At 42.8% G+C, this 16,389-nt stretch overlaps 1 protein-coding gene across 1 annotated transcript in view; it reads left to right on the top strand.

The window, feature by feature from the left end:
- Window positions 1–11,243, top strand: part of Mreg (melanoregulin) — a 48,792-nt gene extending 37,549 nt beyond the window's left edge. Inside the window, exons 3-5 of the mRNA XM_090354381.1 lie at window positions 6,857–6,947; window positions 8,178–8,341; window positions 9,419–11,243. Coding sequence (XP_090210507.1) covers window positions 6,857–6,947; window positions 8,178–8,341; window positions 9,419–9,553 — 390 coding nt within the window. The 3' untranslated portion in view covers window positions 9,554–11,243. The remainder of the gene's footprint in view (window positions 1–6,856; window positions 6,948–8,177; window positions 8,342–9,418) is intronic.
- The last annotated feature ends 5,146 nt before the right edge of the window (window positions 11,244–16,389 follow it).

Below are 16,389 nucleotides of genomic sequence, written 5' to 3'. Positions count from 1 at the left end.
ACTTTTTGCTGGGTATTTTGGACTCAAGAGTGTCACAGACTGTTGTGCCTGGTGCTAGAACTCAGCCTCAAATAGCTACTGTTACAGGCATGAGCCACCAGCCCTCAGCTTTATTGTAAAATCTCATCCTAAGGGATTTTACATTCTGTTTGTTTTCCTTCAAAAATTCAGTATGTACCTTATATTTATAGCACACCTTCAATTTAGACTAGTCTTAGTTCAGGAACTCAGTAGCTGTGTGTGGCCAGGTGGCTATGGGGTATTGGACTGCTCATGTGGAAATACGAGAGACCAGTGCATTGGATGGTGTAGCCAGATGTTTGAAAGGTCTGGAATTATTCAGTCCATCCATGACTCTAAACTTGGGCCAACTTTCTTTAATGGTACATAGTTACTGTAATTGTATGAATCCACCCTCCTTTAGATAAAAACAAAAACAAAAAAAAGAACTCACACATTGTTGCTTAGCAACCCTCTTGGTATGGCTTTGCTGGCACTCCTTGAGCAATAGCAGTTGCTCCAAGCTATCCTTGACTTAATCTGGCTAAAACCAGACAAAGAATTAGGTCAGAGGCTGCAAAGCAGTCTGTTTCTAGAAGTCCTGCAGAGCTATAGAAAAAAGATAAACAAGGAGAGTGGGTAAAGCATATTCAGTCTTCGCCTTTGCCCTGCTCTAGGCCAAAGCTCTAGCTTTCAATCCCAGCAGGCCTTGTAACCAACAGAGGACTCCATCAACAATCTGGGCGGGTTGTGCTGCTCTGAGATCCCCCAAGCAGGAATTCTAAGGTCTTTTATTTTTTTTTTTTAAACCAGTTCTGGGGCTTGAACTCAGAGCCTGCGCACTATCCCTGAACTTCTTTTGCTCAAGGTTACTATTCCACTACTTGAGACCACAGCACCACCTCTAGCTTTTTTTTTTTTTTTTTGTCTATGTGGTACTGAGAAGATGAACCCAGGGCTTCATGCCTGCTAGGCAAACACTCTACCACTAGGCAACACTTCCCTCTAAGGTTCTTTTTTTTTTTTTTTTGCCTTGCTTGAACTCAGGGCCTGAGCACTGTCCTTGGACTGCATCACTTCTGGCTTTTTTCTATGTATGGGGTACCGAGGAATCAAACTTGGGTCTTTGTGCATGCTAGGCAAGCAATCTGCCACTATGCCAAACTCCCGGCCCCCTCTAGGGTTCTGGAACTTTATAATTTAATACAGTGGGCTTTTCTGCATAGTTGCTCGAGCTTGTGCTGTTTGGGCTGAGGTGGGGTCCTATGGCTAGTAAGTAGAGCAGTGAAATACTGTCCTGTCTTCCCCTGTAGATACCATGTCTGTGGTGGAGGCAGAAATTAGGCTTTTTTAGTGCTGGAGGATGATGCATCTTTTGGGCAGGTGGCCTTGACACAGTCTAACTTGGTTGTGTTTCCTTTGCCTAACTGGCTTCAGGTAAACATGCCTGGTCTGTGCCATGCACTAACTAGGTTGCATGGTATGGGAGTGCATTGATCTTGGGCCTGCTGGAATTTTGCACTGAATGCTTTTGGTTCCTAGTTGACCATGGAAAGTGTGGAAGCTACAGACAAGGGCTGGGGTGGAGGTGGGGGGCTGTCATATGTGCTTTTTCCTTTTTCCCTTTTTTACCGAAACTTAAGAGAGGCTGGCTGAGAAGAAAAGAGCCCTCAGAACTAGATGCTTTGCTGGGAAGTGCGAGAAAGGAACTGGGGCTTGAGGAGCTTCAGGGGTTGAGGGAAGGGCCGCATGACTGCTTGTACAAGTGGTGAAACCAGATGGCCTATTAAGAAAAGTGAAGCGGTTCCTTGCAAATCCTTTTTCTCTTGTGTTTGGCGTAGGAGGTCAGACGTTTGGGTGTTTGTTCAAAGGAGGCAGCCTGTCATGTGAGGGTAGAGCTGTGGTTTTGTCACAAGAGTTCTGAGGAAGCCTCAGCTGAGTTCTCAACTGGGCATTCTTGTAATCCTGTAATCTCACCAGCGTAGGGGGCAGTCGAAGGGCACAGGCTGTTCATGGAGTTTTCCAAGGCTAGGCCTCCTTTGGGGATGAGAGGAGGGCCGTGGAGGCGGCAGAATGGAGGTCCCACAGGTCAGTTTTCCTTGGGGATACTCAGTGCTAAAGCCTGAAGCTTAGTTTCAGCCACCTCCCTCTGTTGTAGACGAATGAGCAGGGTTCTGTCTCCTTACTGACATCATAGACCTGCGCAGTGTCTGCCCTCCCCAGCGCCCCCTGCATCTGAAGGGGATGGCTTCTGTGGTTTCCCTCCTCTACCCAGAAGTGGATGTAGGTGGAGATGAGACAGTGTGTGAAGAGGAAGGGGTGGGAAAAGTGGGAGGGCTTTGCTGTTCTCCTCACCCTTCCTAAGGAGAGAAGAGCTGAATTGAAGTTCCCAGATACGTGCCCAAAAGTGGACCCACTCTTTAGCAAGAGAATCCTCCCATGCCTGGCAGTATTGTCAGCGAGAAGCTGGGAGTCTTCACCTCCGGAAAGGTCTGTTTTCCTCTCAGACTTCAGATGTATTTGCCCCCTTCCTCAGTTTGGTTCCTTCTCAGACTTCTTTCTCTTTGCCCTGTTCCCCCCTGCCCCCTCCTTCTCTTCTCCCTTGTCTACCACTGTCTTCCTGTTTGAAGAGGAGGTGTGGACAGTGGCTAAGTGTGGAGGCCAGAATGCCTCGGTTTGTAGTTTCAGCTTGCCACTTTGTGCTTTGTTCATGTGGAAAAGTTACTTAGGCTTTCTGAGCCTTAGTTTCCTCTTTCTACCACTTGAACTACAGATCATTTTGAGCTTTTTGTTGGCAAATTGGAGATAACAGTCTCATAGACTTGCCTGTGAGGATTGCTTTAAACTGTGATCCTCAGATCTCAGCCTCCTGAGTAGCCAGGATTACAGGTGTGAGCCACCAGTGCCTACCTCCTGGAGACTTTTGTATTTTTTTTTAAAGACTATTTGGGGCTTTTTGTGGGTTCCTCATTGGTATCAAATGGCTATAGTCTGCACGATCCATTTCACATTTCTCTGTGGAAGAGATATGTAAGAGAGACACATTAAAATCCAGGTACTTGCGCTGGGAATTTGGCCTAGTGGTAGAGTGCTTGCCTAGCGTGCATGGAGACCCGGGTCTGATTCTTCAATATCACATCCATAGAAAAAGCCAAAAGTGGTGCTATGGCTTAAGTGGCAGAACGCTAGCCTTGAGAAAGCCCAAGGACAGTGCCCAGGCCCAGATAGTTATCCTGTATCTTAGCTGATTTTTGTCACTATCTACATTATAGAAGAAAAGTGAATGGGAGAAGCAATCAGTACAATCTCTTGATCTTTTAGAGAATTTCTCTTCATTTTAGGCAGAAAGTAGCATAAGTTGATTATACACTGGTGAAAACCAAAAAGAAACCAATCCTAGTAACTGTGTTCAAAGAGTATACTTCCCCAAGAAACTGGGCCTGGCTGTGAGAATCATGAAGGCTGATCATACAGGATTGGGTGACCTGTGTTGGGCTCATGACTTGTTGAACTAATGCTACTAATCTTAACAACTATGTAACATTACAAGTTGTCTATGGGAGGGGGGGCCTGGACTCAGAGCTGCATGATGTTCAGATCCATTCTCAGGAGAATTCAAATCTCATTCAGAGGTTATTTTTCAGTTCTCTCCATAAGAAAGAGCAAGAGGTAATGAAAGGGAGTCAATTTGTGTACCATTCAGTGATGGTATTTAGAAAGAGAAAAAGAGCTGATTGATGAACAGCAGGAAGGAAAAGTCTGGAGCCTAGATCATCCGAGGGTGAATGTTGTCTCTGAATAAAAGATATGTTTTGAGAGAACAAGATCTGAGGTATCCACCAGTCTATAGACTTAAGAAAAAACGAAAACGAGGAAAGACTTTTAGATTGCAAGTTAATGAAGCCACCTAGTGGTTTATTCTGTAAACTAAGGTTGTATGAACATAGTATTAAGTACGAACTGGTGTGCAGGTTACTTGTGAGATGGTGCTAATCAAGTGTGACTATGATTCTGATCATTTTGCATGAAGCCCAGAAAACAGGCTTGACATCTTCTGAGGATAAGTGTAGCATGCCTTTAATGTTCTGTTTTGGGAAGAGAGGGTATTGGGGCTTGGACTCAGAGCCTCACACTTTGCATGGCTTCTTTGTTTTTCCTCTGCCCCAGGACCTGGGTACTATCCCTGAGCTTCTTTTGCTCAAGGCTAGTGTTCTGCCACTTGAGTCACAGTGCCACTTCTGGGTTTTTCTGTTTATGTGGTATTGAAGAATTGAACCCATGGCTTCATGCATGCTAGGAAAGCACTCTTAAGTAGGCAAGCATTACCAAGCCACATTCTTACCCCCCCTTTTAATCATAAATAATTTAAAGTTGCTTACGTGAATAACTGTGAGAAAGCACAAATCAGAACCTATGAATAAAAGGAGAAAAAAGCTAGTCATAAAGGCATAAAAATACAAAATCATGGTAATTCCAAGATGGATCCTAAATCCTATATATCTTTCTGAAAAGACTCTAATATTTCATGTAGATGTGGCAATTGATCCATCATAAAATTCAATGTCAGGAAAGAGGTAGCCTTTTTTTTTTAAGGGAAAGTAAATCTTACTTGATGCTAAGTACAGAGAAATCGCCTGAATATTCTCAATGACAGACTGCATAACATAACACATAATGTTCTCTCTGCTCACAGTAGAAATCTGAATCGTGCAGGATTTTTTTTCTTAGCTGTATCTACACAGTTCTGAGGGGAAAATGTGCACCAACCTCCATTTGGATGGCTTGTTAACACAAGCTGACTCACACAGTAAGTCATGAAGAATAAGGTGATATTGTTGTCATATTTTAGATGAGGTAACTGAGTCACAAGGAGGCTAAGAACTTCCCTGTACTGAGGCTGTGAAACAGTCGTGGAGCCGGGATCCACACCTGGACAATCTTGCTCAGAACTCAGAGTCTTTCCAAGAAGCAACACGGAAGAGTCTGGTTAGTGCAATAAGGCCCATCCAGTGGAAGGGCCCTGACTCAGGTTTCCCTTCATTGTATTCAGTCTATGGGAACCTGATAGGCATGTTTGAACATGACACGAAGGTGAGGCCAGAGCTACTTTTGACATGACTTAGCTAACTTTGCTTTCCTCCATAGTCACCGGCTTTGTCCTCAATTCTAGTCACCACACTCAAATGTATATGTCTTTGGTCAGAAAAAGAGAAGCAGATTTACAGCCTCCTGACTTCAAGAAGTAGCTCAAATGCCATTACCTTTTAAAAAATATAGCTTATTCTTAGGTATAGAATCTGAAATGTAGTCATAATAGTTTGTTCTCTCTCTCTCTCCCGCTCTGTCGCTCTCTCTCGCTCTCTCCCTATGCTTGTATTGAAGTTTGAACTCAGAACATTGTGCTCTTGGTTGGCTTCTTTTTGCTTAAGGCTGGCACTTTACCATTTGAACCATACCTCCACTTCTGGCATTTTTTTTTAATGGCTAATTGTACATACGGGTCTCATGGACTTTCCTGTCCAGCCTGACTTCAAACCTCAGTCCTCATATCTCAGTGTCTGAAGTAGCTAGGGTTACAGGTGTGAATCACCAGCTCTTGGCTCCCCTTGCTTTTTCAAAGCACTATCTAAAAATATCTGTGAATGACAGATAAGTTATTTTTCTTAATCAGCCGTGCAAGTTGATTAGCAATCAGCAAAGTGAGCATTAAACTTAAGTTTTTTTTTTAAAGGAAGTTAGTAGGGAAATAATGGCACCAGCAGAACATTTCCAGTTATTGGAGTCAAAATAGCAGATAGCTTGAGTCGTAAATTGGGCATTTAAAATAACGTTCTTATGAGTTCTACATTAGGTTAGTTGTGTAGCTAATGTCTTTGGTAAGAAAGAGGAAAATATGTACTCTGTAAAATGACTTTTATATATAGATAAGTCTTCCTAAAAGCAAATTGCCGTGACATTTTGAAGAGAATACTAACCTCAGAGATGAGTATAATGCTACTAAAATATTCAGCTTCTGAATTGGGACTAACATGATGGCCTGCCACATCTGAGACCATCGGAACTTCTCAGAATGATAACCTTCTATAATGGTTTTCTGAGTTCTTGGAAGATTCATCCTATTATTAAAATGTAAATAAAAGAAGAGGAAGGCTGAAATATGGTATAGGCAACTTTGGCTAGTAGTCAAGCTGCTTAAGATTCACTTATCTTCACACACACACACACACACACACACACACACACACACACATACATATATATATTTAACCAGTCCTGGGGCTTAAACTGGGCCTGGGCATTTTGTGCCTGGGCTGGCTTTGATCTGTGATTCTCAGATCTCAGCCTCCTGAGTAACTGGGATTACAGGCATGAGCTGCTGTGCCCGGCTAATCATCTAAAATTTTAATACTTAGTAGCTGGAAGATATTGAATTTGTCGAAGTACTTGAAGCTGTTTCTTCCTTTATTAATTTGATCTAACTACATGGATTTGTATTGGGCTTATATTATGAGAAGGGGTTGTATTTCTAAATTCTTTCCATCTTGAGAATAATCTTGAATGGAATATCAGCTAAGTGTCCGTTGCAGGTGTGATTATTGGAGTTGTGTGAATAGATAATGTTCAGACTTAAGAAAGATATTCATGTAAAGTACCACATCACTTAATGCAGAAACTTGTCCATCTGTGGTAGATGATGTTTTCTGTATTAGCACCATCTTGTCTACCTGTTTTTCTTCTTTTAGGCATGCTTTGAAGATCTGGGAAGAGAAAGGCTTAAGCAACAGGCATCTCAGGAATGAGATAGAGATTAAGGCCAGAGGGCATAGATAAAAATGAATTTTTATTTTTCTTACAGGAGTGGCAGAAACTCAACTATGATATCTATTCCCTGAGGCAGATTCGGAGAGAAGTCAGAAACAGATGGAAATGCATTTTAGAAGATTTGGGTGAGTCTGAAGGAGATTGTGAAGTTGTTAAAAAAGAACTAATCATGATCACAAGTATATTTTCTACCCTAGATTCTGCATGTAACTGACTCTCTAAGCTACCATATACTAATGATTTTCCCCAGTCAATTCTTATACCCACAAACATCAATCTCTGACCTACCTATATTCCCTTTTCTTATTGGGCCTGTGTTATTGGGCCTGTGTTTTTGATTGGCCTTTTTTTTGTTGTTCAAGGCTAGCACTCTACCACTTGGGCTACCTCTGTATTTTGAATTTTTGCTAGTTAGAGATGAGTCTCATGGACTTTGCTGCCTTGGCTAACTTTGAATCATAAGTCTCAGATCTGTCTCTTGGGTAACTAGGATTATAAGCATGAGCCAGTACCTGGAAATCCCTGATATTTCTGTGGTCCCTGACCAGCCTGTGTCTTGATGATACACTGCCATAAGTTAATTCATCTGTCTTCAGTATAGAGTAGCACAGGGCAGTGGAGTTTCTGGGTTACTATTTATTGTTTGCCATTGTGCATTGACTGAATTACATGGGGGTATTGGCCAACTAGTAATAACTATGGGTGAGACAGAGCTGGGAGAAATAATAAGTCTTGGGGCCTGGAGTTTGGCCTAGTGGTAAAGTGCTTGCCTATCATGCATGAAGACCCAGGTTCAATTCCTCAGTACTACAGATGCAGAAAAAGCTGGAGGTGGTGTTGTGGCTCCAGTGGTAGAGCTCCGGCTTTGAGAGAGCCCAAGGACAGTGGTGTTCAGGCCCTGAGTTCAAGCCCCACGACTAGCAAAAAAAAAAAAAGAAGAAGAAAAAAGAAAAGAAAAGGAAATAATGTCTTCATACAGAAGAAGTTAAAGAAGAAAGATTCATGGTTGGAAAAATATCTGTGGCTGCCCTGAGGAAGGAAATGTGGACTTGGAGAAGCAGGGGACAGGGAGTGACCACTTTGCAGGTTGGGGGTGTTTGGAAGTAATAATTCTAAGGACCTGGGGAGGAAGTGAAGTAGCTAGGATTACAGGTGTGAGCTACCAGTGCCAGGCTTTGCACAAGTTTTAATTACAGATTCAGCTAATCCTGTTCTGGGAGGCAGGAAAGGCAGTTTTAACCTGGTTTCCATGTTGTACTGTTTGTGTAGGATCTGCTTCTGGGGTTATTCTTTATCTCCTGTAGGCACCATTGCAGGGCAGCCATTTGCCCAAGGGATAACATTTTCTGTCTTAGGTTTTCAGAGGGAAGCAGACTCACTGTTGTCAGTGACCAAACTCAGCACCATGAGTGATTCTAAAAACACAAGGGAAGCTCGAGAGATGCTGTTAAAACTGGCTGAAGAAACCAATATTTTCCCAACCAGCTGGGAGCTCTCGGAGCGGTATCTCTTTGTTGTGGTAAGTGGGTTTCTTTCCTCACATGCCTTGATTTTGCTTGAGATTTGTTGTTATTTGTATTTTCTGTTGTTTCCTTCATTGGTGTTTCCCAGACCACCAGGACCACCACCACAACTGTGGCACGAGGTGGTAGATGCTGCCGCCATTTTCTGTACTGTTTTCCAGTGGTGGGTTCCACCCATATATCTGGAAAAGCTTTGAAAATTCATATTTCTGGATCACACCCAAGTCTGTCAAACTTCAGGTTGTAGCTCACAAGTTTGTGCTTCTCCTCTGATTCTGCTGGGCAGTAAAAGTTTTGAACTATTTGTAGGTGGTCAAATTGTGATGTGAAAAGACTTGTTTATATGACTTAAGATGGAAGAGGCATTTGAAAGATCTGTGAGAGTGATGTGAATCAGTGGTTAGGAAATGTGTTGAAATTTGTGAAGAAGTTCATAAATGTTTTAGTTGCTCAGTGTTATTTCTGGGGGTGGTGGTTGTGGGGTATGTGTGTGTGTGTGTGTGTGTGTGTGTGTGTGTGTGTATGAGTGGATGAGTGTGTGGGTGGTCAGTCCTGGGGCTTGAACTCTGGGCCTGGGTACTGTCCTTGAGCTCCTTTTGCTCAAGCCTAACAATCTACCAATTGAGCTTCCAGCTCACAGAATTCAATCACAGAAGTGATTTAATTAGAGACAAGAGTCTCTCAGACTTTCCTGCAGGCTGGCTTTGACTTATGATCCTCAGATCTCAGCTTCCTGAGCTGAGCCACCAGCACCATTTTTGTTCTTGAATTTTAGTGCTCAAAGTTAGTGCTCTACCACTTGAGCCACAGTTCCCTTTCTGGTTTTGTGTGTGTGTGTGTGTGTGTGTGTGTGTGTGTGTGTGTGTTTTGTTTAGGTTTTTGTTTGCTTGTTTGTTTTGTTTTGGTGGTTAATTCCAGATGAGAGTTTCACAAACTTTCCTGCCAGGCTGGCTTTAATCTCTGATTCTCAGATCTCAGCCTTCTGAGTGAGAAGGAGCCATTTTAGATTAGAGTCATTTTTCCATCCACAAGGCTTGGTTTCTGACTTGACAATCTTTTTTTCCCCCCTGAAGGACCGTCTCATTGCTCTGGACGCTGCAGAAGAGTTCTTTAAAGTTGCCAGTCGAACTTATCCCAAGAACTCTGGGGTCCCATGCTTGGCTGATGGCCAGAAACAACCACACTACGTTCCATTTCCAAGTCCCTAAGGAGAGGCCCAGAGGCAGAAAGGGAAATTTCCCACTGGGACTCAACAGCAAACCAAAGGTGGACTGAACAGTTGAATGAGGAGAGCTGGCTGTGTGAAAAGGATTCTGAATTCTGTACAATGTGAGGTCTCCGTGAGGACCTTCTTTATGAAGCGTTAATAGCCCCATTGGAACACTAGAGTGACCTTACTTCTAGAAAGGAAGTGAAAGAGCTGCTTAGGGGGAGAGTTCTCAGATGATCAGAAAAAGAACTCATTTTGCCTAGCTTTGGTTTTGATTGTACAATCAGCTCAGGTCCTCCAGCCTGTGGTGGAGTGGGTTATTCTGGCTGGTAAAATAAAATGGTTACCAGCCTGTGGCTCACACTACATAGCCACTCAGGTGGATGAGATCTGAGGATTGGGGTTCATAGCCAATCCAGGCAAGAAAGGCTGCTAGACTCTTATTTCCAATAAACTATGTAGGAAAAAAAAAGCTGGAAGTAGTGTTGCAGCTCAAGTGATAGAGTGCTACACTTGTGTAAAAGAAGCTCAGGGACAGAGCCCAGGCCCAGAGTTCATTCAAGCCCTAGAATTGCTCACCCTGCACCCTCACCCCCACCCCACAAAAAAAGGGAGAGAGAGAGAGATCATTGAGCCCTCAAATGAAAACAATGCCCCCAAATAATATTAGGCATAATCTAACCTCTTTTTGACTTGGAAAACCCAGCAGAACTTGGGGTGGTATTTGAGGTACTGTTTTGAGTACCAGTTATGCTCACTGAGAGTGTAGACGAATCAGATACATGTTTAGGAATGCTGTTCAGAGGCAAGATCCAAAAGGAATAATCCCCTGCGTGGATGTTTCCTGCAGCTTGGAGGAAACATTTCTGTCTTCCCTTGTGGTATAGTGTATCTTGAAATCCTCAGCATGATTGATATCTGGTCATCTCATTTTTGCATATTGTTTCTTTCCACTCTGAGAGCCCAGGGTACTTTCTTTAATCAGGGATAGAATCTGTACATGGAAGTGTTTGCCTTGCACTTCCTTCTCTTGTCTTTAGTTTGTTTCTGGATGGCCAGGATTGCCCTTCTCAGGCAGAGTTGCTGGTGGGCAGGAGGTGATGGTTTGTTACTGGATCTTCTTCCTTCACAATGATACCAGCTTACTGTTGTCCACAGATGGACAAGTCTAGCTGCAATATTTACTTCAATTCAGCAAAGGGCTTTCCCAGAGGTCCTGGGATCCTGGATCATTTTGTTATGTAGCCTTTAATAAAGACTTGTAAAATTATTAGGAGATCACTGAGAATAATAGCATTTAAAAATTTCTTTTGCTTTTACAGATTTTGCACTTCTGACTTCAGGTTATAAACTAACTTATATTACTCTCTCCAGGGGATTGTGACTTGAAGAATTTCATGTCCTGATTAGCATTTTTCTTTTTGGGGGCAGGGTTGGGGTAGGATACCCAATGTTTAAACTATTTCCTAGAAGAAGTATTTGTTGATGCATTGTAGAACAATTTAACTGATGTGTTTCAGGAAAATTTTTCCTGGTGTAGTATGTAAGAGGAAAGTTTTATTTTTTATATTTAGCACTTATTTTCCATGTCATGTTTAAAATTAGCCTTCAGATATTTTTCTCTCACTTCTGCAGACTTTTGGGAGATACACATACTAGGGGTGAAACAATAAAACAAATGAACAAACAGAAGTTTGTTTTCATTTCTGCACTCACAATGTGTATTTTGTTCTTTTGTCTTTCATTGATATCAGAATAAATGAAATTGTATCTATGAAATATAAATTTTCTTCATTGTTTGGTAATAAACAAGGATAAGATTTTCTCTGTGGTTGTGATTAAAAACATGAGAGTATGTTGGTAATTTTTCCGTGGAATTAAAAGCCTGTATTTACTTTTGAGTTGGATGTTATATTTATGGTCAATAAGAAAAAATTGATGTTCTTTTCATAATCCCTTTAAATCAAAGGGCAGAGAAGCTGAGAGACAGATGGGTTTAAAGACCTCCTGTTACCTTAAATGTAGCCAAAGAGTGGAGCTGTACTAACATGAATAGACAATGTATGAAAGAGGCTCAGGGGTGCCAGCCACGTCAGAAGGCACAATGTGATCAGGAAGACCAGGGGCCACTTTGGTGCCTCTCGAGGTACATGTGTGTGTCTGTAGGATGCTTTCAAGTGGTGATGGGTGGGAGCTTTGACATTGGTCATTATTCTACTGTATACCAGGAGAAAAATCCCTGTGACTAGTAGATCAGACACCCCACTTCATATTTCATGGATGTTATTGCACAGAACATGACAGTACTTAGTTTTCTGAAGGGTGGAAGGCACAGTTACCAAAGAGAGGAGGTAGGCCCTGGGAGTTGGTACCAGTGGCTCTAAAAAATCTCCGTGGCAACTCTGTAGGCCTGATTCTGTTAGGGAGCAGGCTCATAGGCAGCAAAAGTCAGGGAGAAGGCTGGGAAGGTGGCGTAGTGGTAGAGAGCTTGCCTAGCATGTGTGAAGCCCTGGGTTGGATTCCTCAGCACCACATAAACAGAAAAAGCTAGAAGTGGCTCTCTGGGTCATGTGGTAGAATGCTAACCTTGAGCAAGAGAAGCTCAGGGACAATGCCCAGGCCCTGAGTTCAAGCCTCAGGTCTGGAAAAAAAAAAAAGGCAAGGCAGAAGAGGTGCTGGTGGCAGGACTCCACTGTCATGGCAACTGGGCACGATTATCAGGCTGAGTGGCCTGTAGAGAACATGCTACGGTTAATAGGATAGGGTAAGTGAGTTGGGGAAATAGGGAGGTTCTTGCTGGAGCTAGACCACTGATCTCAAGAACGGCTGATCAGGATATAGGGCACAGCTACCCTAATTTTATTACGGTCACTTGACAAGTTTTAAGACATTGGCTATTTTTCAAAGCTATAAGTATTGACTGCCATTGCAGGTGAGTATGACAATAATTCCTCAGTGATTACTGCTGTTGAGGAAGGGGAATACACAAGTACTCCATGGACCACAACACATAAGATCCAAGCTGGCATTGGTAATGAAGACTCGCAATATTACCATCACAGAGGCTGTGGGGGTGTCTGGGATCCCATGCATTTATCCCCTCAGATCTACCTAATCATCATGGATCCACTCACCACTCATACCTCTGCTGCGCACTTTTGGGTGTTGGCTGAACAGCCCTCCCTCCTTTCCTTTCTTTCTTTCTTCCTTCCTTCCTTTTTTTGTGTGTGTGGGTCATGGGGCTTGAACTCTGGACCTGGGCGCTGTCCCTGAACTCTTCAGCTCAAGTCTACCACCCTACCCCTTGAGCCACAGCCCCACTTCTCATTTTCTAGTGATTAATTAGAGATAAAAGTCTCACAGACGTAACTGCCCAGGCTGGTTTTGAACTGCAATTCTCAGATCTCAGCCTCCTGAGTAGATAGGATTACAGGCGTGAGCCACTGTGCCTGGCTTAGCCATACATTTCTTGACTCATGGGCTAAGAATGTTCTTAATAAGAAAGCCTCTCCCTCCCACCCCCACCTCCTTGTCCCATGTGGGAAAACAAAATTAGCATTACACTCCAGGGAGATGTCAGAGACTGTAATTAGCTAAAGATGCATGTATGTTGTTATCTCTGTCTGGGACACTGTATTTAGTTGTCAAGTCCCTTAGATTACTCTTAGCTGTGATGGTTGCTTAGGCTTTCTTTTCTTTCAGTGACCCTCACAGTTGTGAGAAATATTGGTCAGAAATCTAGAAGAGAGAGACCTTGAGACCAGTTGTAACAGAGGGATGACAGATGATTCCCTTGATCTTCATGCAGTTTTCTTTGGGAAAAGAAATGTGCTACAGTCCTGGATGAGATACCTCAGATCTGGCCCTTGAAAACATGCAGGTCATGGAGTGGGCTGAGCTGCTCAAGTTTGCCCCCTTTTGGACTGATAGACTCAGATCCCTTAGCTGGTGGCAATACCTGTACATGACCTGCAGGCGGTGCCATCAGCTAACGAAGGCTGCATGGTCTGTGCCTATGCCAGCTTCCCACATCTTCTGCTGGTTCATTGATATAGGCTTAGCCCAGTTCCAGAGCTCCCCATCTGCTTGGCTGAGGCCTTTGCTGTGCTTACAACTCCAGAAAGCTTTCCTTTCCCTTTCTTCTCCGTAGTTACTTGTCAATAAATGCCTTGCTTGTTTCTCTCCATTTCCCAATTGTTTCCCCAGGGAAGCCGATGTGACAGTATCTGAGTATCACCAATATAGTGCTCGCGTCTGCATGTATAGCTACCACAAATGCAGTAGTCATAGTGATTCAACATTGGTTTAGAATCATTAGTCAAGTTTTACTAGAATTAATCTGTTGAAATATTTTATTTCGTTGTGACTCATTTTCAAATGCATTCATTTTTTTAAAAGTAAGTTTCTTCAAAAATTCATCTTAGTATCAGTAAATTTATTTAACTTGGTGAAATGATGTGTTTTCCCCCTTTCTAATTATGTTTTCCTTTCAATACTTTTAAAGGTTCTACCTATCAGACAAAAAATTTTCTGATGATGTGCTAATTTCTCTGTAAACAATCATATAATAATTTTAAATCACATGTACATACATGAGATGGAAGTTTCCACAGTCTACAAGAGTCTCTTTGGGGGGAACAATAGCAAAATGAGTTGTAACTTTAAAATAAATAGTTTCCTCACCAGACATGAAGGTTGATCTATGCATGGGCCTTGTCATCCCTGTGCAGATAAGGAACTCAGGTCAGGTGAACTGGGAACAATGCCTTCTACCCACGTCTCTCCAGTTACTGCAGGCAAATCTGCTCTCCTAGAGACTCTCTGCCCTCCAGCGCCTCCCCAAAGCCCTCCCTATTCCTAAGCAAAAGAAAGAGACCAGACTTCCTAAGTTGACAAGAAAAAGCAAACATTTGTTGAGTGCTTTCCTTGAGTACTTTCTGGGACATTCTATACCCACATTTCACTAAGTCCAAGAAAGCATGCCTCCAATGATGGGAATGTGCTTTGTTCGCATAATTCTACATTGTTCTCATGGCCCACTGACTGCCCTTCCCCCGGGAATGCTCCTAATTCTCAGGAACACTTCACTGCTTAGCTTGTCTGTCTGTGTCAGAAGGATACCATACCGTAAATCTCCGACAGGACAGGACAAAGACGTTTTGAAGAAATGCTTCTACTCCACTTCCAGTGTATTAAAACCCTAAACCCCCATTCCATTTGCTCCTTTTTTCTCCCACTCTGCTCCGTGTTACATGGAATCCGTCTGCAGCAATGGTGAAAGCCTGTTCTGGTCTGTAGAGGTCTCTGTCTACTTTCATTTGCTCCATCTTTTCTGACATACAATTCTCTCCACTGCTCCCCCTTCATTACAAAAAATGAGGACACTATTTCCTGACTTTTGTTTTTGGTTGGACATAGGGCTTGAATTCAGGGGCTAGGCACTGTTCTGTAAGCTTTTGTGATCAAGGCTAGCACTGTAATACCTGGAGCCATAGCTCTACTTCTTGTTTTTTGGTCGGTAGAGATAAGAGCCTCAGTGGATTTTCCTGCCCAGGCTGGCTTCATACCACAATCCTCAGATCTTAGCCTCCTGAGTATCTAGGATTACAGGCATGAGTCACCAGTCCCTAGCCTAATTTATTTTTGGTGCCTGGAACAACTAGTTCATGTAAGGAATGCCATTTAATATAAGGAAGAATAAGGACAAAAGCAAAAGTATCTGCTTTCATTTGATTTAAAGGAAAAATAAAAATAATGTCTCCTACCACGCACTACAATATGAGACCAAAGCTTTGACACTCCGTGGCCATGCACATGCTCAGATATTAAACTTTTCAAGCATATTGTCTTCTGAAAGAGCGTTGGGCTTCCCTTGGAGTGACCTTTGTGTAATTTTGTGAACATTTCCCCTCAGCAATGTGTGACACTGATCTCGAGACTTGTTAGGAAGTTTGATGTAGGAGAATGACACCTCAGCTGGTGTTTATACCAGTGTCCGTCTTCAGAATTCAGTACTGGGACCTCTGAGTTCTTGCTTGGCTTTTCTCTTAAGGCTGGTGCTCCACCGCCTGAGCTATAGCTCCACTGCAAGTTTGTGCTACTGCATTGGACATAAGAGTCTCCGGAACTTCTCTGCCTGAGCTGGCTTTGAACAGTGATCCTCAGATCTCAGTCTCTGGATTATCTAGGATAATAAGCACGAGGCACCAGCACCTACCTGCACATTGTTTTGTTTTCCTGTCCACTTCATACACCTGCTAATGAGCTCAGATCTCATTGTCAGAAGATGTTGCATCTGGGGTTGGGAGTTTGGCCTAATGGTAGAGTGCTTGCCTAGCATGCACGAAGACCTGGGTTTGATTTCTTAGTTACCACATACATAGAAAAAAGCCGGAAATGGTACTGAGGCTCAACTGGTAGAGCTCTAGCCTTGAGAAAGTCCAAGGACAGTGCTCAGGCCCTGAGCTCAAACCCAGGACTGGAAAAAAAAACAAAAAAGAAGACATTGCATCTGCCTAAGAATAGAGGTTTTTTCACTCAAAGGTTTCTTTCAATCCTGCATGCCTAAGAGCGCAAGGGGCATTTCTCTAGGATTATAGGAAGCAAATGTGTGATTGTTAACTAATAGGTATTATATGTGTAGAGGAATTTAGGATATGGGTTGCTTTCCTTGGGACATACCACCTGATTGCTAGATTATGAAGGAGGAAATCTATGACCTTTATATCCTCTTTTGGTTTCTGAAGGTCACTGGTATTTGTTAAAATCCTTTCTTAAAAGTCACATCAGTTTAGGGTGATTTCTAACTCATTTAAAAAATGTGAGTAATTTAGA

The sequence above is a fragment of the Megascapheus bottae genome, chromosome 21 (genome assembly GCF_031878675.1).
Source record: "Megascapheus bottae isolate mThoBot1 chromosome 21, mThoBot2.hap1, whole genome shotgun sequence".
Classification (NCBI taxonomy): Eukaryota; Metazoa; Chordata; class Mammalia; order Rodentia; family Geomyidae; genus Megascapheus; species Megascapheus bottae.
The sequence above is the reverse complement of the archived record's forward strand: the minus strand, read 5'-3'. Positions and strand labels throughout refer to the sequence as shown.